The sequence below is a fragment of the Phoxinus phoxinus genome (assembly GCF_949152265.1).
Source record: "Phoxinus phoxinus genome assembly, chromosome: 17".
Lineage (NCBI taxonomy): Eukaryota > Metazoa > Chordata > Actinopteri > Cypriniformes > Leuciscidae > Phoxinus > Phoxinus phoxinus.
In genome coordinates this window covers 15,171,786-15,195,308 of record NC_136892.1, presented here as the reverse complement: position 1 = coordinate 15,195,308, position 23,523 = coordinate 15,171,786, and the positions used below count along the sequence as shown (strand labels likewise).

General features: G+C 38.1%; 2 protein-coding genes across 4 annotated transcripts; both read left to right on the top strand.

The window, feature by feature from the left end:
• The first annotated feature begins 560 nt into the window (after window positions 1–560).
• On the top strand, window positions 561–4,212 carry rab38c (RAB38c, member of RAS oncogene family). Of its 2 annotated transcripts, XM_079586201.1 has the most exons (4): window positions 588–714; window positions 965–1,162; window positions 1,693–1,973; window positions 3,448–4,212. In XM_079586201.1, the coding sequence occupies exons 2-4, from the start codon at window positions 970–972 to the stop codon at window positions 3,613–3,615; spliced, it is 642 nt and encodes a 213-aa protein (XP_079442327.1). In that variant the 5' UTR covers window positions 588–714; window positions 965–969; the 3' UTR covers window positions 3,616–4,212. The 2 variants fall into 2 exon arrangements, with proteins under 2 accessions (XP_079442326.1, XP_079442327.1); XM_079586200.1 differs by having other exon boundaries at window positions 561–1,162.
• A 130-nt stretch (window positions 4,213–4,342) lies between these two features.
• Window positions 4,343–22,076, top strand: LOC306984682 (phosphatidylinositol-binding clathrin assembly protein). 2 transcript variants are annotated; one of them, XM_079586198.1, is made up of 19 exons: window positions 4,343–5,113; window positions 8,012–8,154; window positions 8,414–8,489; window positions 8,564–8,666; window positions 8,806–8,899; window positions 10,264–10,375; window positions 10,574–10,680; window positions 11,712–11,753; window positions 14,264–14,349; window positions 16,164–16,197; window positions 16,385–16,527; window positions 16,734–16,831; window positions 18,374–18,490; window positions 18,594–18,624; window positions 18,756–18,888; window positions 19,098–19,121; window positions 19,235–19,291; window positions 20,585–20,701; window positions 20,802–22,076. In XM_079586198.1, the coding sequence occupies exons 1-19, from the start codon at window positions 4,984–4,986 to the stop codon at window positions 20,814–20,816; spliced, it is 1,662 nt and encodes a 553-aa protein (XP_079442324.1). In that variant the 5' UTR covers window positions 4,343–4,983; the 3' UTR covers window positions 20,817–22,076. The 2 variants fall into 2 exon arrangements, with proteins under 2 accessions (XP_079442324.1, XP_079442325.1); XM_079586199.1 differs by lacking the exon at window positions 11,712–11,753 and having other exon boundaries at window positions 4,359–5,113.
• Window positions 22,077–23,523: the final 1,447 nt, after the last annotated feature.

The following is a 23,523-nucleotide window of genomic DNA, read 5'->3' as shown; positions in this document are numbered from 1 at the left end:
GTCACTTGGGCTACTTGTTCAAAATAATTAGGCTATGCCAGCTCCCATCACCGCTGCTTCCGCCTAATTTTATTGTAGGCTACGCATTTTAATATCAGTTAAAAAAATAGATAAAATAATTTTAATCGAAAAGTAAATTGGAAACAAATGCATAAACCGTATGTAGGGTTTACACTAAAACGATTAAAAACAGACAGTTTATGTGAATGTGAGTAGCCTATAGCATCTACACTAAAAGAGACAATTTAATAAATAAATAAATAAATAGAGCAAACGAAAAAATAAATAAACATTCAAGTAATTTTAAATGACACAAATTTGTGGTGGCATTGTAAAAAAATAAAAAGTAAATAAAAACTTACTTTCTTCATGCTACATTGAAAAGTTTTGCAACCCCCAAGTCTGGTTTATTTTTAAAATATAAAATGTTTTAAGTATAAAATACATTATTATTACTAAATCTTTTCCCACGAAGGCCTAGATTTTTTTTAATCAAACAATTTTTAGACGGGGCGTGGCTATGACGCAGGGTGAGTTAATGGGCGTGGCGTTCCAACATCTCTCTATTCTATACTTGACAGTATGAAGCTGAGTTCATCCGTTGCTGTTATTTAGAGAAAACGCTTTAATTATTATACTTTTATATTCGTGTTATTATTATTTTTAATAAGTCCACTGTTTTTTCCCTCACAATATGTGGAACTAAATAAGAAGGTAAAGCGTGTAACCCAACCTAGTAGCCTAAGGACGAGCACCGTGTCGAAGTAACATTGCATAGCGGTTTGACTTAACTTTTGAGCATTATATAAACTTTTTTAAAGAGCGCGTGCCTCTTACAAACTGTAATCCTTTAACAATGATCAATGGATAAGCTGTGATATAAGAGCACTCATGTGCTACAAACTTTACAAAAAGTAGGTCACTGCGTTTATGATCCGGGTGTTTATTTGTTATTTTTTTTAAGTCATCATGCAGAAAGAACATTTGTTCAAAGTTCTGGTCATCGGAGACCTCGGAGTTGGAAAAACGTCAATAATCAAGCGATACGTTCATCAGGTATATTCTCAACATTATCGCGCGACTATTGGGGTGGATTTTGCTCTTAAAGTCCTTCACTGGGACAAACAGACGGTGGTCCGGCTGCAGTTATGGGACATAGCAGGTACGTCATCCCATTCATATGTTTAATGTTACATTTTTAGGTTAAACTTTTTTTTAATCATCCCACTGGCGTTCCTTTAGTTCATAAGATGCTTAATTAAAGATGTTAAATCATTTACATTACTTAGGGTGGTGGTCAAAAGACATTTAAGTAATAGATATAGACAACAGATTATTTTGAATATTCGTCCGTATAGTATGACAAATCATATTATAAGGTTTGCTATTGCCTCTCTGAAATCTCTTCCCACTGATTTCCCTTGTGTGCATGTGAAGGAATGTGTCTTGTGTTAATCTCAGCTAGTCTCATACTCGTGCTAAAGTCACATGAGAGTTAGAGAGTCACACACACACACACACGCACACACACACACACACACACACACACACACACACACACACACTGAGCAGATAAATGCTAGGATTGTAGGATTTATTATTAAGAATAACACACTCAATGATTAAAAACATGATGCTATTTGTGTCTGAGTGATGTTTGACCTCCAGTTTGCCATCCCACATTTGTCACAGGACAGGAGCGCTATGGGAACATGACAAGGGTTTACTATCGGGAGGCCGTGGGAGCCCTCATAGTCTTTGACGTGACCAGAGCCTCCACGTTTGATGCGGTGCAGAAATGGAAAGACGACCTGGACATAAAGGTCACTCTCAGCAATGGCAAACCTGTCCCAGCCGTGCTTCTAGCCAACAAGTCTGACCAATCACGTGATGGGCTGCGTTCCCAGATTCCAAAGCTCGACACATTCTGCAAAGAGAATGGATTTGTGGGCTGGTTTGAGACCTCTGCAAAGGTGAGGGGTATTTGCGACCCTATAAGCAAGATCTGACCATATGAGAAAACCAAAAAAAAAAAAAGCTTAGTAGTTTCACGGGTGTTGTGTTCATGATGATCCATTGGTTCTGCTCTATTTTCACAGATACAGAATAAGGAGTTGTGTATGTGTTTGCATTTAGAACAAATACTGCAAGAATGCATTGTGCTCATTAGCAGTAAGGCCTTTGTTTACCATGCAGGCCCACTTTAATGAGTTACACAGTTGTGTGAAAGGACGGAGAATGATGTGCAGAAGGCAGATGGGGCTATAAAGTGGTTCCTGGAATAAATAGCTTGACAATAATGTCTGAAATATTTAAACTCTGGATCACCCTTAATCACATTATAAGTGTGCACTTTTTATTTGTACATTATTCTATTTTTTTTTTTTTTTTTACTTGTTAATGCAATTTTAAATTCTACCACTACAAATTACAACTGCCTTGCCTATATTTTCAACCATAAACTGTCCCATTCACACCATGAACGATAACTATCATTCTGTTTATTCTAAGCGTGCACTTCAGTTATGTCCTCTGGCACTTTAAATGCTCTAGCTAATAAAGCAGGATTGATTCTGATTGGCTGTCAATGTTTTTATCTTTCATCTTCTGAAAGTGATTCCAACAATATCGTTTCTCTGTGCCGTTATATTTGTGGTGTGGATCTGCTTTTATTTTATATTTAGAATAATATTTTTATTGTTATCTTCATAGTTATTGTTCATGGTGTGAACTGGCCTTTAGAGTTGCATTAAAAGTTATGCCATACAACTGTTGCATTCATACTCGGGTAGATGTCACATGATCTCGGCTGAATAGAAAATGCTTTCTTTACATATGGACTGGCCAAAAAAAATGTATGGTTTTGTATGTAAGGTATATGCATGTCATAGTATTACATGAATGAAATTTCCAGATAAATATGCATTAGAATAATATTTGACTTTACAATTGGTACTTTTACGTTTAGTTTGGGGTCAGTATTGATTTAAGAAATTAAAATTGTATTCAGCAAGGATGCATTAAACTGATCAAAAGTGACAGTAAATACATTTATAAACTTATAATCTTACACAACCTTATTTCAAATACATTTCTGTTCACCAAAGAATCCTAAAAAAAAAGACATATCACAGTTTTCACCACAAATATTAAGCATTTTTATCATACAGTTTCCAAATCAGCATATTAGAATGATTTCTGAAGGATCATGTGACACTGAAGACTGGAGTAATGATGCTGAAAATTCAGCTTTGCCATCACAGGAAAAATTACATTTAATAGCATAACAGCATAACAGACTTCTTTCAAATACATGAGAAAATCTTAACGACCCCAAACCTTTGAACAGTGATGTATATATATTTCATGAGTGTGACTGTAATTTAGGGTTAGCTTTGTGATCTTATTATCTGAATGACTCTCTGTTTCATTTTCTGCCCGCTGAAGGAGAACACAAACATCGAGGCGGCAGCTAAATGTCTGGTGGATCACATTTTAACCCACGAGGAGAACATCATCAGCAACACAGACCCAGATGTGGTGGCCCTCCCCGGGTACAACAACAACACCAAAGAACGGGTCCGAGGCAGATGCACGGCCTGTTCCAAATCTTGAATATAGGAGGATAAAAGTCAGTGAGAAAGAACTGAAAATAAATAGCAGTTTGTTATATTAAGAGGACTCAGCCATTTAATGGTACCCAAAACAATGAGATTCATCTTCAAGAGGCAAGAAATGCAACAAAATGGCGGGGACTGTGAAAAAAAGGATTGTGCTGATTATATGTAGCGTGAAATCTCACATAATTAGACAGTGTTGGTGGCGCTTCGATTTGAACGCTTTGACTCATCAGTGTTCCGTTTACAGGTGAATTCTCTACGATTTTAAGCCAGGTACTATTTTAGTCTAGGTCAAATATGCATTTCTTATTGTTTTGTGTGTGGACACTACAAGCATGTAATATTTATTTAAAAAAACTGGCCTCTGATTCAGTTAAATAAGATTCAAAAATGATTATGTGCACACAGAATGTCTTAATATGCACAGCTCCAGTGTGTAGGAATGTTATCCTGCAACCTCTTGCATTAAAAAATAAAGCATGCAGTATTTTTCCTCCATGTAAGCTCTTGAATATGTTATTGTAGTCCTGCGCAATTCCAGGCTTGTGCAATGAAAAGAAGCAAGACGCACCATTAAAGACTCTGAAATGGCCGTCTGATGCATTCTTGTGTATGTACAGAGGGGGTTTAAAGCAGTGCGGAAATTCCACCTTAAGGTGCCCACCCCAGATATTCTGACACAGGCCAATCGCCCCCCTCTCCAGTCACCTGATTCTGATACTGCCATTTTGCGCGGAGCGTCCGACTGTTAACTATAGGAAATTGGAATTGTTGCTTCATCAAAGATGTCAACGACGAGATCCTGAATTTTCACATTTAGGACCACTGCTGCAACTGTCTGACTGGGATAATATCCATTTAATAGTTCACATTGTCAGCAGCGCGTGCATTTAGCCTATATAACGCGAAAGCGCGCTGAAGGAATTTGGAAAATGATGCTTGGTATCAAATTCCGTGATGCACCTACTTCGCTCATGCAATGAATCAGGGCGAGATTTTCCGCGGCTAGACATCAATAACGCTCCAATTGAACCGGTTTTGCTCCATTTTCGGTCGCAGTACGCTTCATTTAAACAGCAATTACATGGTTAACCGGCAACACCGGAGGCTAGCGAGTAACACGGTGTCATTTTTGCGCGTGCTGAACGGGTAGGCCTATTTAAATCACGATCTGTCATTATATTGTCATCATTTCAGCGCGCGGTGATTGCCGTTATCTGAATGTCAGAGCATCCTCGCCCGTGTCCGGTTCGTATCAGGGTAGCGCTCTCCGCAAGACCGACTAAACCCACGGAGCAGGCTCCCACACACACCCCTGCAGTGAATAGATCTGTTTGAGGGACGATTTATTGAAAATCGTAATATGTCGGGACAGTCCATCACGGACCGGATCGCCGCGGCTCAGCACAGCATGACCGGATCTGCCATCAGCAAAGCCGTGTGCAAGGCCACTACGCACGAAGTCAGCGCGCCCAAGAAGAAGCACCTTGATTGTAGGTTAAAGCAGGGGGGGAAAACGCAGCGAAATGTCACCCGTTGTGTTTTGCACTGTGCTTCGGCTTCCATTTAGATTCACTGTTTTGCTGGCCGATCATTTGCTGTTATTTACAACCTAACCTGTAATTACAGTAAATTAGTCTATTTCTTGACAGCCATTATAGAGATCATTTCATCAATTCATTGAAGGTCACCGTGGCACGTTCACAGTCCCGTAATGATGATTAGAATGCGTGATTGACACACTGACCAATTTGCATATACGACAGGGACCTCATGACCGTTTTTATTTATTTATTTATTTTTTCGAAATACATTTAAATCAGTTTGATATTATGCATGCCACGTTTAAGATATCACAACCAGATGCTTATTAAATAATTATGCAGAGTCTTATGTAGACAACGTGTACTAATCATTTTAAGGCTGATTTCCTTATAGGAAACATACAATGTCAAGGGCATAGCACGATAAAGATTAGCTTGCGTTCACAATGCAAGGTGCAAATTGCTCGTGACTTAAACCTTTATTCATGTTTTTGAAGGTGTTGTTGCTATTTCTCCATTGTTGACTTTCAGTGTTTGCTATCCTAGTCTGAGTCATTGAAGGTGACAGCAGCATCAATGCAGTGATGTTTGTAGCTTATCATATTGCATCACCTTAATCTGTTTTATCTGAACATATGCTGTGTTACATTTGTTAAAGTAGACATTTGTTACATATAGGTTAATGCAAAAAAAAATGTAATTGTAGATATTTATAGCCTATATATTTATAGATATGAGTCACAATGACGGAGATATTTGATTCTGAAATCGAAATACTATTGCTAATTTTGACATGGTATGACTGATATTTGTATTTGCGGTCAGTTTTTTTAAATCATCCCCACTATTGTGAGGATGCACCTTCCTTTACAGGTCAAAATGAGCTTTTTTCAGTTCACTAATAATAAATAAGTGTAGTTGATTAATGGAGCAGATTATCAATTAAGCTGTCAGTTAATGAGTCCAGAGCAGATGTCCTTAGGGGGACATAAAGAAAGCAGCCTGCAGATCTAATAAACTGCCAGCCTCCTTCAAAGTAATAAAGGTAGCAGCAGGTGTTCTCTGAATATGTGCTAGCATTCACCGACACAGGTTTTATTATCAGTTAATTAGGGAGAAATCAAGTGTAACTTTTGAGTAACCGCTATTCAAGCAATGTCATGTTATATAGCAGACCGGCATCACTACGGATTGTTCTATTACGGTGAAACGGCTCATTTCCGGCAGTTTACCTTAATATAATTATGAACCACTGATGTGGACAACAGATAAACAATGTAGGTATGAAATGTATTTAGAATTAATATCTGCCAAATTCGTTGGTTAAATTGTACAAAGTTAGAATGAAAGTGTTTTCCTTACATCTACGTGGCCGGAAGTATGCGGACATCTGAGCAAAACAACCTGTTTATTGAACATTTGGTTTGGTGTTAACTGCTCCAATCCTTCTGGGAAGGGTGTACACTAGATGTTGGAACATGAATGCATGGATTTGCTCCCAGAAGAGCATCTCTGAATCGTAGTCAGCTTTCCAATTCATCCGAAAAGGATTCAGGTCTGGGCTTTGTGTAGGCTATTCACAAGACTCACTCATAAATAATTTCTTTATGGACTTCACATTCATTGGTACACCCAGGGGCATTGGTACACCCGATTCTACTAAAAACGTTTAAGTAAATTGGATATTTTTAATTTTATTTTTGCACCTGTTAGTAATGTGTTTAGCTGAAATAGCCAGACCTGTTCCATATGCATAAAATATACACTGCCTGGCCAAGAAATAGTCGCTGTTTTGATTTAAATAGGCAAATATTGGATAGTCTATATATAGTCTAGTCTATAGTCAAATATAGTCTATGATTGGATCATTATTTCAGTGATTATTATGTTTCTAGCATTTGGTATGTTTGGGAACATTTCTTCTAACCCTAACTGTTGGAGTGTGTAGCTTTTCATTTCTTGAACAACCATGTAGGAAGACACATCACTGCCATATTCCAGGATGACAATGTTCAAATGTATCAGGCTCAAATTGTAAAAGAATAGTCCAGACCTTAAATTCATTGAAAGTCTTTGGGAATGTGCTGGAGGAGACTTTACAGATTGATTGACTCTTGCATTGTCAGTACAAGATCTTGACCAAAAATGAATGCACCTCTTGATGAAAATAAATGTTGTGATATTATTTCCATCAAGATTTTTGGTCAAGATCTTGTATTGACAATGCAAGACTCAAGCACTCTGTAAAGTCTCCTCCAGCACATCCCAAACAGCGTTTGCTTGGGTTTTTTGGCCGGGAAGTGTATATCTTTTCTTTTTATGTTTGTATTTTCTACATTTAAAAGTTTGGGATCCGTAAGATTTCTTAAATTCTCTCATGCTCACCAAGGCTGCATTTATTTGATAAAAAATACAGTAAAAACAAGAACATGTTGAAATATTATGATTTTCAGCATAATTACTCCAGTCTTCAGAGTCACACGATCCTTCAGAAATCATTCTAACATGCTGATTTAGTGCTCAAAAAACCTTATTATTATCAATGTTGAAACCAGTTGTGCTGCTTAATATTTCTGTGGAATATATCCTAATATTTCAGGATATTTGGTGAATAGAAAGTTCAAAAGAACATTGTATATTTGAAATCAAAATATGTAACTTTTGACCAATTTAATGCATTCTTGCTGAATAATGTAAGTATTAATTTCTTTAAAAAAATCTTTCTGACCCCAAACTTTTGAACTGGTAGTGAGTATCATCTAATAAATAGGCCCACATACTCATTCAACGACAATGTAATTGTTGTGGATCATGTACAGTCATTGTTCCTGCCCTGTTTTTGCACAGATCTAATGCACTGCACCAATGAGCTGAACGTGAATATACCTCACTTGGCTGACACATTGTTTGAGAGGACAGCAAATCAAAGCTGGGTGGTGGTCTTTAAAGCTCTCATTACTACACACCACCTTATGATGTACGGCAATGAGGTAAGACCCGCTGGCTGAATTCTTCTTCTTCTTGTCACTTTCTCAGTGGACCGTAGAGTGTCACAAAAATCAATGTAATAGTACTTGCCAGGGCCATTCTATCAGATTTCTGAAGTATTAAATCTTTCGGGTAGTTGTGGAACTTAAAATTTCTTGTTTTTATATTCTTTCTGAAGGCATTTATTGTTATTATTCTACTCGGTTTGCTTTATTGATCCCCCTTCACTTGCTTGTCTGTGTCTTACATTTCATCATCCAGAGGTTTATCCAGTACCTTGCATCAAGAAGCACACTCTTTAACTTGAATAACTTCGTAGATAAAGGCGCATTACAAGGTATGTTTTATAGTTAATACTACTTCAATATAAGATTATTCATGGACCAGATTTAATCTGTATGTCTCTTCTAGGTTACGATATGTCCATCTACATTAGACGTTACAGCAGGTATCTGACCGAGAGGGCTCTGTCCTACAGACTCGTTGCAGTTGATTTCACCAAGATGAAAAGAGGGTGAGGGGCAAATATTCCACAATAAGACAAATAAGACAAATGGCGACATTTGAAACGGCAGCCTTTGAAGGTGTACAGTTGTGGTCACTGGTCAGTTTCAACTATGTGTAACCTCACACCGTCAATATGTTCTGCGCAGGACCGATGGGGTGATGCGCACTATGAGCATAGAAAAGCTGATAAAGACTCTACCTATCATTCAGAATCAGCTGGACGCTCTTCTGGACTTTGAGGTACAGAATACATACGAGATATTTCAGTTTTCAGATCTAAATTTGAACAATGTGGGAACAAAATGATATGTATCAGTATTTTTGTAGGTAGAATAGTGTAATTATGACCAAAGGCTGGAATACACCACACTACACTCTTTTCTCTCTGATTTTTCCTCCCGATTTGTGAATAGTGTGATTACTATCTTCAGGACCAGTTCTTTAGTCTGTCTCACGTCTGCCCTTCCTTTTCTGCTGTTTTTCACAGCTGTAATTTTTCCTTATAAATAAAAACACATGTTCCCAATTGCAGGGCATGTTGTCAAAGTGTCGGGGGCTAAGATGTCACAATGGGAATATTGTCTTTAAACAGCCTATTGTAGACATTTCAGCAGTAAAGAAAATTGTATAAAATATTTATAGGACTATATGTATTTTATATATAGTGTTTTTTTATAACATTTTATAAAAGATAATACTTTTATTCCACAAGGATGCATTAAATTGCTCAAAAGTGACAGTAAAGACATATAATGTTACAAAAGATATCTGTATCATTTACATTTTCTGTTCATCACAGAATCCTGAAAAAATGTATCATGAATTCTACAAAAATACTGATTTCAACTGTTTTCAATAATAGTAATAACCAAGAAATGTTTCTTCAGAAGAAAATCAGCGTATTAGAATGATTTGTTAAGGATCATGTGACACTGAAAATTCAGCTTTGCATCACAGGATGCATTTTTAAATATTGAAAACATTGAAAATACATTGAAAACAGTAATAGTTAACAATATTACTGTATTTTTGATCAAATGAATGCAGCCTTGATGAGCGTAAGAGACTTCTTTCAAAAACAAAACAAATATTACCATACCATTCCATTTTGAATGATAGTGTGTTGTTTATTCTATAAAAAATATATATGAACAAAAAAAAAACTCTAGAAAATATAAAATAGAATATTTAGGGAAAAATATGAATTAAATTAAAATATTTTGAATAATAATAATTTGTAATTGAACTAAATTTACGAGACATAAAGCACATGAAATCACTGTCTTCCCTAACCTGATATTTATGACAAACATTCATGTTTTAAACATAATTCAACCTTTGAATTAAAATCCCTGCATTATGTATACCAGTGTGGTTTTACAAAACACAAATTTGTGCGATCAAAACCTTACAGCCACTGAGATACAACCCTTGTACCCGCTATAGTGCTTCAGATGTGGCTTTTGTAGCAACAGCGGGAGGAGTTTGGAAGCTTGAGATTGCTTGATGATTTATAGACGCCTTGTAGGAATGCAGAGAAACAGCAAGCTGGCATTTAAAGGCTCATGTTTTGATTACATTTGTGATTTTGTGCTTCCCTGTAGGCCAGCTCTAATGAACTGACCAATGGGGTGATCAATTGTGCCTTCACGCTGCTCTTCAAGGACTCTATCCGCATCTTTGCTGCTTACAACGAGGGTGTCATTAATCTGCTAGGTAACACATTCACCTCAGAGCTTTGTTTCCATGTAATTTCAGTAATTCAGTAGTTTGTGTCCTCATACGAGTGTGCAGCGCAAAAGCCGTTGGTCACAGCAGCTGTTATATATGAATATATTACATGTATTAAAAATATCTTGTGTACTTCAAAGAGAAATGCAACTTGCTAAATGGACTTTTTTCTTCACTTCAAAGAGAAATATTTTAATATGAAGAAGAATCAATGCAAAGAGGCGCTGGAAATATACAAGAAGTTTCTTATCAGGATGACCAAGCTCTCAGAGTTTCTCAAGGTGGCAGAGGTAACACATCTCCAGATCTAATCCATGCATGGGATGGTTGGGCTCATCTTATTCAGGCCCTTTTTTGCTAAATGTCCCTCTTGCCTTTTGGTCCAAGAACCTGTATCGGAGGTCCCCCCTCATGCTGCCTGTTCTGGTGCCTGCACTGCATGCCTTAGCAGAAAGTCTCTCTATCTATCTGTCCCTCTCAACAACAGCAAGAACAGAGCTATGACACGATTGCAACGACAGTCCTTTAATGTGCAAACGATGAGTTGAACCTTTGTTTTGCAGTTTGGATACGGGCACAGTTGTCAATTTGGCTCCTAGGAACTATTGGATAAACAATTGCATAAATGACAAGATAAGATACGCCTCAAAGATAAAGCTTTGCTACTGTAGAGACGAACGAATAGCGGGCACCTGATATTTTTGACAACTGTGCCAGTGTGATGGTTGGAATTTAGCTGTTTACTTTTGTCTGTAAAGCCCATTATTTTGATGTGTATGGAGGCATACAATGGGGAAAAATGCTAAGCACATCCTTCTTGAGTTTTTTGTTTGGTTTCTTCTCTTTTTGTTAAATCCTTTATTTTGCTTTCTGGCTGAATAATATGACTCTTCAGGAAAAGGGTGAAGTGCTATCCAAAAACTGACTAAAGTTGACTTTAAGAGCACATTTCTTTCTTTGTATAACAATGTGTGTATGCCATTTGTTTTTCTTGTCTTTTTTCCAAAGTCAACATTAGTTGTGTGTTTCTTTTGGATGTTTCTCACCTAGTCATGTAAATATCTCACCATTGACCAACAAGTGTCTTCTCACTCTCACTCATCATCTACTACACCATCTCCAGAACCTCAATGTCTCTGTGTGTGTGTACATCCAGTCGTCCATTCTCTCTTTTTTGTTTCTCATACACTGCATGGAGTAATGGCTCTTTTTCTTAATTCTTCTTTCTCCCTTCTCCACGTGCCTCGGTTTTCTCTTTTTACCGTTTGGTTTCACGTTTTGTTTTCCGTTCTCCCTCCCTTCCTTTTCTTTTGTGTCACAGCAAGTTGGAATTGATCAGGTTGACATCCCAGATCTCTCACAGGTTAGTGGTGCATTTCATCTCAGTTTCTCTCATGTGGCTTCACCCTGATCTCTCATTCACGCCTCACCCCATAGACCATCATCCCCAGCCCTGATTTCTTTTGATTTCCCCCTCATCTATCAGACTTTTAGGATAGGGGCCTCAAGAAACTTACTCCATACCCGCGCACTCCCAAGGAATCAGATGTGCTGTTTTGCATTTTCTGTTGTCGCCAGAGGTAAATGGGTACCAAAGCTATAGTCTATGTGAATTTTTACAGGTGCTATCTCTGATAGCCGTTGCCTTGTTTATAGCCACATTTGATCAGTAATGAAAAGTCAGTTAAGGTCTCATTAAAGCTTAGTGCTTGCCCCTCAAGCCACTATTTCTTACTGGCATATACCCATGAGAAATTTGACTGCTTGTACTTCCAAAAGCCACGTTTTCACCATCTCTGACACTCGCATATGACTGAGCGCACCAGCATTTATCCTCCGCTTATTATGGTTGGAAGGAATAATCGTTTGTCTACAAATCTCGTTCCAGTGCTTATCGTTGTAAATAACTGTTTAACAATTATGACATAGTTATTTCAGATTTAATTCTACAGAGTATTTTAGTAAAAAAAAAAAAATACTGATAGTTCTCACGTCGTGCTTATAGTTTGATTGGAATACACAACAACCGTTGCATACAGTCTAATCGCAGAAGTTAAAATATTCAAATCCAGTCCGCGAATTTGGCGTATGTAGCTCCCGTGCACTTTTCCATTGGAAATGAATGACTTCCGGTCTGTCGTTTGTCAGAGACAGCGAAAAGGCGGCTTTTACACGGATTGATATATGGCTAAACGGTGCTTGTGCGATGATCTCTGCCACGCTGTACGTGGCCAGTCTGACGTCGCGGGCCACGGGCTCGCTAAATAAAGACATCTCCCAACCTGGAAGCACTCACCTTTGCCATATATCTCTGTACTGGTAGGGTATTCTGCTTGGATAGCTTCTTGGGTAGAACAGTGAATGTGCACAAATAAAAAAAGAATGCCTTAAAACTGGAGCTGGGGACTAAATTCTGCCTGGCACCTCACGAAGTTTTATAGTCAGCAGCGCTGCCAAATATAGACCTGATTTTCCTGCGTCTCTTAACAATTCTGCCAGGGTGCCGGGCATTGACGTCCCCCTTCAGTTTGCCACCATTTGGAATATTTGACATTTTCATTTACATTGGACAGGGACTCCTGAAGGTGTTGGGCTGGCACACTACAAAGTGGTACTTCAACCATGTCAACAAAACATTTTATTGGAAGGAGTGCCTTGTTTACTTAAGCTGAAGCAGTATTCAGAAGGCCTGCGTTCTATTCTCAAGTACTCTTATCATTAGCACCATTGATTAGGCTTATTTCATAAGTCCTATTTAAGTGCCTTTTCTTTGCTGTAAGATAGATATTAATCACGGCCTTTTGTATACTCCTGCTCCTGTAGAACCCTTGTCTTAACTTCTCTTCCTTGTTTATCTCTCCTTTAATAGTGTGTTGTTTCGTTGCATATGTTTCAGATTTCTCAGTAGAATGCTCCCGCTATTGTGTCTTCCTTCAAATTACACGTCTGAGAAATCTGCTCTTTTGTTATTCATGAAATTTTCCTCCTCTGAATTGGCATGTACACCGGACACAGCTCGTGGCCCAAAGGCAAATGTTGTATAAGAACAGACGCACGTGCCTGCGTGCCGAATCCTTTCGGCCAACATTTCGATTCAATTGACGTTGCTCTTTTTGGACGAAACTGCAATTCAGGCATAAAATACTGGCAGCGTGGACTGGTCTCACTCAATGTTTGCCTTTCTTTGGTTAACCTGCTTTGGCTTCCAAGTGTTTCGGATTCTATCAAAATGTCGATGCAGACATTGCAATCAGCACTAAAAGCGGCATAGCTATAATTTTACTCCTGATTGATTTCAAAGAAATCCAAGTGGAATCCAAAGATTAGCAGGTTCCGCTGTGGCATTTGATACCTGTGCAGTATGTGTGTTTATATCCTGTGCATGATTAGAACAATCTCCTTGTAGGTCAGTCTGCTTTCCGTTTTTCATAGTATTAATTCTTCTCAAGTGATCTCAGTTGACCTCGCAGGTCTTAGACGGCCTGTTGGAGAACTTGCATGGGAAACAGATATTGTTTTGCATGTGTAGCTTTTTAAGCTTAAGCCCTTTCCACTTGAATTACTTCTGTTGTGTTTCCCCTTTGTTTTCAGAGACTCATAACCACTATTAGGTTCTCTTAGTTACGCAGCCTTTGTGTGTGTGAAGGTATGAGTGTGTGAGAGAAAGAATAAAAGACAGAACAGTAGAATATATATGTAGTTGTTTATGTATGAATTCCTTATTTTACGATTCATAGAAGTATGCTAGGTGCAAATGTTTGAGTGTGTGTGTGTGTGTGTTTTGTTTTGATAATTTTTTGCTGCTACTTTTAACCAGTTTATTGTGTTGCCTAAAACCTGTGTTGCCTCATCCCTTTTTGACCTCACCACCAGGCTCCCAACAGTCTCTTAGATGCTCTGGAACAACATCTGGCTTCTCTGGAGGGCAAGAAAATGAAAGAGGCCTCTACTGTCAGCAGGTACTTGAATATGTGCTGGGATTCTGTCTGAGGGTCAATGACAAATACAGATGTCCGGAATGAAGAAAATGAGTATTGAAAAAAATCGAGTTAGTATACAACTGCCAACTAAGTTCTGTTCATGCTTATATCACATATAGCCTGGTTAGTACTTGGATGGGAGACCTCCTGAGAAAACCAGGTTGCTGCTGGTAGAGGTGTTAGTGAGGCCAGCAGGGGGCGCTCACCCTGTGGTCTGTGTGGGCCCTAACACCCCAGTAGAGTGATGGGGACACTATACTATCAATGAGCACCGTCCTTCGGATGAGATGTTAAACCGAGATCCTGACTCTCTGTGGTCACAAAAAATCCCAGGATGGATTTGCCCAGTGGCCTCTATCTATCATGGCCTCCTAATCATCCCCATATATATACTAATTGGCTTCATCACAGTCTCCTCTCCACCAATAAGCTGGTGTGTGGTGGGCGTTCTGGCACACAATGGCTGCTGTCGCATCATCCAGCTGGATGCTGCACATTGGTGGTGGTTGAGGAGATTCCCCCCTTCCATAAAGCGATTTGAGTGCCAAGATGTACTTATTACAGTAATTATGTCATGATAATTCTCGTGAGATTGGTATAGTAATAGAGATTGGCATGGTAATAGATATGGCAACGTTAATATATTTGGTCTTGGCGGAATAGATTTGCTGCACTGCTGCTGCTGCCGAGCAAGTACCGAGACTGGCTCCTACCAATACATTCACAGATATTGCTGTGAGCATGTAAGACATGCTGCTGCACGTGAAGCATACATGATTTAATCCCTGTAGCAGATCTATACAGGTGGAGCTGGGGAAGGGGGAGGGTTTCTGAAAGCGTGCTCCAAACTGCTACCAACACCCCGGTATTTGTTTGAATGTTGAGCCGCAGCTCATTAGACGCTGATGCAACAGCAACCAATCAGATGTACAATGTAGATAATGATGTGATCGCTACCAAATGAGTCAAAGACAGCCTGCACCATCTAGTGTTTCATGCCAGAACTAGGTAACTAATACCCAGTAACCTAACCTTAACCCCTGTTGTATATTACCCAGTATTTTCTTAGGTAAGTACACTGTAAGTGCATGCAAGTGCACATACTGTAAAATAAAGTGCAACCAAAAATGTATACCATTCTCATCCAACATTTTGATTGAATCACTCTAAATCAGTGTTTTTCTAAACCTTTTTGATTCCAAAGTCCCTCATTTTCCACAGTATTTTAAAATAGGTTTCACTCACAATTTCTACTTTAAGCACAACTAGAAAACTGTATAGTCATTATAAAAATGCCAGTGAAGTTTTATGATTTTATTCGTTTACATGACTTTCCCCAGGTCTAGAAATCACACTTTTAAAATGTATTAAAATTAAAATGTAAATAATTGTATTTAATCCTGAGGCCCCCTCTTTGAAATCCATTGCTTTTTAATACAAGTTGTGTGTAAAAAATACTTTCGTTACACCTTCAATACACTTCAGTTTTTATCTTAATTTATTTATTTTATTTATTAATATTGAGATTATCCATTTGACATGAACTAAACTTGCCTTTTCATAAAGAAGTCAAAATATCTCATATAAAATAAAAAAAATGTACAGACCTTGACACATAATTGTGAGGGTCTAAATATGTCCTCTCTGTTTTATGATTTTAATATTTTTTTTATTAAACAGATCTTTATTACAGATCCCTCTGAAACTTGACTAAATAGCACGATTGATTTGTTAGTTTGTGTATCCGCCGCGATTAGACGCTCCAGTGAATTGTTCTCTTTTTGCATTCATAGGGAGGTGGAGGGTGACAGACTACAGCCTGCAAAGGTAAGAAATCTTATTCATTTGTCACATAATTTCTCTGTCAAACTGCTAATGAGCGCAGACTTCACAACAGCATGAAACGTATTTTCAAACTCCTTCCTTTTTGCAAATGTTCATCCAAACAATTACATGTTCACTGAAACTGTCGGCATTAATGTTGTTGGTTTATGCTGTTATTTCTGCTCGGCAGGCTGTTCAGCTCAAAGACATTGGCATGCAGACCCCGACAGTATCCCCCAGCGGGCAGTCTGTGGGCAGTGCCAACAGTAGCTGCACCAGCAGCGGTGCCACCGAGCTTCTGTCCAGTCCACCTGATCTAACCATCACAAACGGGTACATGAGGCCATGTTCTGGACTGTTTTTTGAGTGTAGTGGCACTTCTACATGTACATGAAATACCATTGCTTTGTATGACTATATTTGCAATTATTCACTTAGCAAACACATTTTTCCAAAGACAAATTAGTTAAAAGTAGTTGTAGAAGTTATTGTGTGCCCGTTCCAAGGTTTAATTGTTCATTCCCCATTATCCTGAACAGTGTGCACAACTTCAGCAATGACCATTTTGATCTCCAACACAATTCCAGCACCCCTGCTCAGACAACCACCCTACCGGCCACTAACAACAGCTGGGGAGGTAATTAAACCGGCCAAAACGGTCCAGTTATTCTGGGTGTTTTACCATTCTTCTCTGATACAATTTTAATCTCGCTCTTCTTAAATTCTTTATTATATGGCACATTCTCCACTTCTTTGGGACTCAACTGAGTGAGTACTTTACATATTTTTTATGAGTTCATTGACTTATAAAAGTTTGTAATTTTTGGACCTGTGGTGACATCGAACAAATGGCAAAAATGCTGGTTTTCGAACAGATTCAGAAAAACAGATAATTCCACCCCAAAAACACACCAGTTTTTGAACCAGTTATTTTTAGTGAATCAAAAATATAAATTGCCACCAGTGTAGTCCAATTCACGAACAAATGACTCTTATGAACCAGTTCTTTTTAGTGAATCAAAAACGTACAGCCCAACCAGTGTAGTCTAATTCATGAATAAATTATTCTTATGATCCACTTATTTTTAGTGAATCGTAAACATACACCCCAACGTGTGATTTTTTTTCCCCCCACAAACCGCCCTGCAGCCAATTCTTAAGATTTTTATTGGTCATGTCAATTACAGTACCGATTGCCTACACCAAACACAGATCCCTAAACCTACCCGTCATTGTAACCTTTACCAATGAATTTAAATTAGCGGCAGGGTGGGATTTCTGGTGAAGTGGTTTTGGGGGAAAAAATCACACCACCCCAACCAACCAGTGTAGTCTGATTCACAAATAAATTATTCTTATTAACCGGTTCTTTTTAGTGAATCAAAAACATACAGTCTGACTTCAACTTGTGTAGTCCTATTCACAAACAAATGACACTTAGGAACCAGTTCTTTTTAGTGAATCAAAAACATATAGTGTGACCTGTGTGTAGTCCGATTCACAAACAAATGGCTCTTATAAACCAGTTGATTTTAGTAAATCAAAAACATACAGCACGACCAGTGTAATCTGATTCATGAACAAATGACTCTTATGAACCAGTTATTTTTAGTGAATCAAAAACATACAATCCAAGCAGTGCATTGATTTACGGACAAATGACTCTTATCAACATGTTCTTATCAGTGAATCAAAAATGTACAGAATGACCAGTGTAGTTTGATTAATAAATAAATTACTCTTATCCACCTGTTCTTATCAGTGAATCAAAAACGTACAGTGTGACCACTGACCAGTGTAGTTCGATTCATAAATAAATGACTCTTATCCACCTGTTCTTATCAGTGAATCAAAAACGTACAGTGTGACCACTGACCAGTGTAGTTCGATTCATAAATAAATGACTCTTATCCACCTGTTCTTATCAGTGAATCACAAACATACAGCGTGCCCCATTCTAAGTATGAACGACTCTTATGACTTATGTTCTTTTAATGAATAGTTGAAAAAGAAATCTGAAATACTTCCCTGCATTGCATCAAATCAAATCGAAATCTGAATTGAGAAATTGATACCCAGCCTTTTATATTTGTCTCTGCATATTGAACTGGAATTTTATCAGCTTTAATATTGAAAAATAATTGCCTTGTTTTTATCTTCCAGATTGGCTTTCCCGTAGGAGCACTTTTGAAGCCCACCCTCTCCTCGCAGGTCCAAAGTCAAGGCACACAGTTCTACAATGGAGGAAAATTACTTACTAATGATCTGGATTCATCCTTGGCCAATCTTGTGGGCAGTGAGTCTTTTAGTCGTCTCATTTATTTTGTTTCTATGACAATTAAACATTAAACTACATTCCGTGATACCTGCGCTCACAATGCATGTTTTATTTGTCATAGATTTGCATTTTGGAGGACCCCCAGTCAAAAAGTAAGGCTTTTACCATGCAAAGCGTATGATATTTTAGGTTTATTGACAAGATTAACAATCATTATTGCAATGGGTACATCTGGTTAAGTACATCTGTAACAGTCTGACATATGAATATATGTTTTCTTTAGGCCAGAAGTTCATTGGACTCATTTGGAGAAAAAAGCGTCTGGAGGTTCCCACTGGCAGTCTAAAGCCATGAATGGGACGGCACCCTGGAGCCACACACACCTGGCCCCTGCTCCCATACCGATGCCACAGATGGTATGGAAATTGACTCATTGCTCAAGGCATGCGCCTGTTAGAAGATTTCAGTCTGCTTATTTCGTATAATATGTTTGAATACAATATGTATGCGATTTCAAATCCAAGAGACATGGCCTGTGTACTACATACAACACAAAATAATTTCTGTGTGATTCTCAGTAACGTCTTTGTCTTTCTCTCTTCTGCATGTTTTTGTAATGAAACAGAATGGAATGATTTATACTGGCTATGTAAGTCCTGCTTGTACATAAACATGATTGAATCAACTAAATTCAATGAACTATCAAAATAAATGAGTTGCAAATATTTCTGCACACTTAATTCTGATGTTTTTCTGTCTCAGGCACCAGCTCCGGTTGCATTTCCGATGACAACCCCCCAAGTGCCTGTGTATGGGATGGTACGTGTTTCAGCTTGATAATCTTAATAATGTTCGGGGTTTAATATATTTACATTACTATTTTATACACTTTTGTTCAGAAGTATGTGTTCGGTAAGGTGTTTTAATGCAGTAAAAAATATATAAAAATTGTAATATTATAATTTAAACTGTTCCCTATTTTAAAGCTGCAGTCCGTAGTTTTTTTGGGTTAAAAATGATCAGAAATACATTTTTGAGCAAGTACATATCCAGCTAGTGTTCAAAACTAAAACTAAAACAGTACACAAAACTATAGCTTGCCTTAGGTCGATTCAAAACGGTAAGCTTTTTTTAATTTCAGTGGTACTGGTGGATTTCCACGGGAAATTCAAGCATTTATTTGCGTCATTACGTCACATCTGTACACATAAAGAAGGAGTCTCGGCTAGTAGGCTACATTGCGTGTGAGGATGTTGGTGATTCACCAGTTGTAAAAAGCAAAAGACTTCGGAGTGGCTACAGAAAAAAAGAGACGGCAACGAAAACAAGGATAAATATCAGAAGGACATTAAATGTAGTCACGCAATGCTGGTGTTGTTAACATTAACAATTTGAGAACAAAGTATAATTTGCACGGTTTACGTGATATGATAAGCGATAATTAGCGCGATTTACTGCATTGCTTTTTTTGCCTTAGTTGGTCAGAACAAAAGTGGATGTTACTTACATGTTCAGATTACATCTTCCAGTGAAAATTCTTATGTTGGTCATACTTCCAAAAAGTATAATCTGTGATTCTGAATGCCAGTATCCACACCGGCGCGGTGACTGACAGCCACACATTCTCCTCAAAACATTGGATTCATCCGCGCTGTACCGTGGCGAGGCACAACTCACGTAAAGTTGATAATTCCACGAATGACTGCAATTGCAGATTTCGAACAGAGATGGCGACAAAGAGGAAAAACTGCGAACTGCAGCTTTAAATCAAATGTAATTTATCCCTGTAATGGCAAAGCTGAATGTTCACATGATCTTTCAGAAATCATTCAAATATGATGATTTGGTGCTTAAGAAACATTTCTTATTATTTTGTGGAATATTTTGATTTACTTTGATTTGATAATCGTGAAGCCCCCTATTTTTTTCTTGTACATTCAATATAATTATTAGCTATTCATCAACTCAGGAACCCCCATGTGGGAAACATGCCTGTCACTTTTGATCAATTTAATGCATCATTGATGAATAAAAACATTAATTTCTTCCAAACTAAATAATATTAACGACCCGAAACCGACACTCATGCTGAACTTTTTCACTGCTCTATAGATTCCTCCTCCTGTGGGGCAGATGGGGTCAATGCCCTTGATGGCTCCCCAGCCTATGATATATAACCAGCCCATCCTCCGCACCACCAATCCTTTCACCCCAATCCCTGGAGCTCAGGTACTCCCGTCCAAGAGCGTCCTAACTTCTTACATTCAAGGCTGCTCTGCTGTACGTGCCTCTGCTTGTGACCTGTGATAATAAATGCCTTTTTTTCCAGATGCACTTCATGTAGCACTGAGGAGCATGTTGAACTGACACATACGCCCGAGGAAAAACATCAACCAATCCAAAACCAAAAATGGCAAGGCAGACATGAGAAACGGTTCAAATGGCTCAAAGAGACAGAAGATGTTCATGTGGCATTTTACCCCTTAGCCCGTGTGTTTGTAACATACTCCCTCCATCCAGCGACATAACAGTCCTCCGTCATTTTACATGTTACCTTTAATTTCTAAGTGTCAAAAATTTAGTGTTTTTAGGCAGCCCTCTTTGATGATGTCACTGGCTGATGCAAACGGAATGACAGTGTACAGTGAATTGCAGTGGAATGAAAAGTTGTCATGATGTCAAGCCCCTCCCCTTCCCCCCTGTTTGGAAAAGTGATTGTTGTAATTGTGCACACTTGAATCAATGTTTATAATGTCTAAACCAAGCCAAGGTTTTGTATGCACATTGCCTGAATAGTGTTTCGAATCAACCACTGTCAATGTTGATTGTGCCACAGCGGATGGCATCTCAATTTCTTGAGTCTTGGAGAAATGTGTACAGGTCACTTTTCGTACATTTGTCTTGTCCCCAAACATTTTGGATTTCACCTTAAAAGTTCGATTTGTTTCTACATGACTTGTAATGCCTCATTCAGGTATGGTAAAGGTATGGCTGTTTGGATTAAAGTAAAATACAGCAGTATGTTTCTGTATGGAAATTATACCATTTATTAAATATCTGGCAAAAAGTGTATGTCAGATGCCAAGGCAATGACTATGGTTGTGTCCAAAAGTGTCCCATATACCATTATATGGTGCATTATCTGAGGGGACAGCTGTTTATAGTGATGTCCAAAACCATAGTATTGGACATTATCAAGTGCACTCATTCACTCACACCTCAATAACCAGTGTACAGCCAATGCACACTCAACAGTTAGACGCTAGAGAATACTATTTAACTCATTCAGTTGACTATATCAGTGGAGTAATGTAGGGAGTAGTGATATATATATCACTATTCTGGTTCCATTGTTCTGAAGTCAATAGGTCGGTGGTTAAGACAAGCTCAAGATATTTTCACGTTTTATTCTATGACATAAAATACAGCAGTACTTGTCTTGAGAAACAAGAGGCTAAATGGGACAACAGAGGTTGTCAGGGACATTAAACGCCATGTAATCTCTAGTCCGCTTTCACAGACTTGCGCTCTTGCAAACTGTTCTTACTCAAACATTCAGGGAAAAGGTTTTTTTTAAATAAAGACAAAGAGTTGTTGGAAGCTTAGTGGTGGTGACGCTGAAGTCATTTGACCGTAATGAAGTTCGTTTATAGCCTAGCTTTTTTCTTCTGGCAACTATATTTAGGTTCACTTCCGAAAATTATCATGATGAACAAAAGGTGGTTGGTCACAGTGCTCATTTTCTGAAATGATTCAAAAGCCAACTTTTCAACTGAACTTTTCAACTGAAGCTTAAATGGTCCTATTATGCCTTTCCACTTTCTGAAATTATTCAGAAGCCAACTTTTCAACTGAACTTTTTAACTGAACTTTTCAACTGAAGCTTAAATGGTCCTATTATGCTTTTCCAATTTTTCAACTTTAGTTAGTGTGTAATGTTGCTGTTTGAGCATAAAAATATCTGCAAGGTTACAAAGCTCAAAGTCCACTCCAAAATTAGATATTATATTTAACAGAATCCCCTCTACAAGAACTTTATGGAAAACAGCTTATTTTTGTAGCTTTTGTAAGCTCTTGCTTTTGTAAGACGGCTCACCGCTCCTTAGGAAAATTAAGCATGGTTATGTGATCGATTACTGTTTGTATTACCTTAGTTTTCCGACAAATATCATGATTAAATGGTGGATAACATCGTATCTATAATGTAAAAGAAAATTACAAACATACAAATCCGTGCTTGCAAAGTCTGTGCATGAAATCCGTTCTGCACCATCCTCTTCTTCGTTAACATTGTCAGGGTCTGAATTGGTTTGAAATTGACGCCATCCTCAATATTTACACTAGAGAAGAAAGTTATGGAGGTGCGGGACATTTTCCAAACACATGCTAAACACTGCCAATCACAACACACCTGGCCAGCTAACCAATCACAGCATATTTCGTATTTCAGAAGGAGGGGCTTCATCGAAATCGGCATGTTCGAGCCAGACTGGGGAAAGAGAAGCTTTAATAATGTAAAATATGTGAAAACTAATGCATTTTTTTTAACAATCAAGCATGAAAACATATTCTAGTACACCTCAAAAACAAGGCATAACAGGACACCTTTAAAATAAAATCACCAGCATACATGGCTACTTTCAAACGCAATGGAGACAATGGAGAAAGATTATTTTTCGCTAATTCGCCAATGCTAACCAGTCGAGACTTTTGTGCAGCCCAACATTCAGTGGTGGGCAGGACTACTTGGCCGACCAAACGCATATTTGGTGAAGCTGGTGTAAAGAGTACATGAAAACCATATTTGAGTAAAAGTACTGATTCCTTACAGCAAAAATGACTCCATTACAAGTTTCAAGTCACCAATTCCAATACGACTTGAGTTAAAGTAACCGATTTTAACAGTACTTAAGTATTTTAGTCATCGTACTGAATGTAAGCTCAAAGACTCACTAGTTGTCAACATCTAAGAGGCATGCCAGTGAAAAACAAGAAACAGTTGATTTGTCAGAGACACCAAACATGTTTATTTTCTAAAATAAATAAAAACT

What these genes read in the sequence shown, in the direction of transcription:
- rab38c (XM_079586200.1), top strand. Translation starts at nt 970, where the DNA reads ATGCAGAAAGAACATTTGTTCAAAGTTCTGGTCATCGGAGACCTCGGA. An exon ending in GCAGTTATGGGACATAGCAG is followed by an intron (nt 1,163 to 1,692) that starts GTACGTCATCCC and finishes CATTTGTCACAG; the next exon opens with GACAGGAGCGCTATGGGAAC. An exon ending in GGTTTGAGACCTCTGCAAAG is followed by an intron (nt 1,974 to 3,447) that starts GTGAGGGGTATT and finishes TGCCCGCTGAAG; the next exon opens with GAGAACACAAACATCGAGGC.
- LOC306984682 (XM_079586198.1), top strand. Translation starts at nt 4,984, where the DNA reads ATGTCGGGACAGTCCATCACGGACCGGATCGCCGCGGCTCAGCACAGC. An exon ending in ACGCTCTTCTGGACTTTGAG is followed by an intron (nt 8,900 to 10,263) that starts GTACAGAATACA and finishes GCTTCCCTGTAG; the next exon opens with GCCAGCTCTAATGAACTGAC. An exon ending in CTTGGCCAATCTTGTGGGCA is followed by an intron (nt 18,491 to 18,593) that starts GTGAGTCTTTTA and finishes TATTTGTCATAG; the next exon opens with ATTTGCATTTTGGAGGACCC.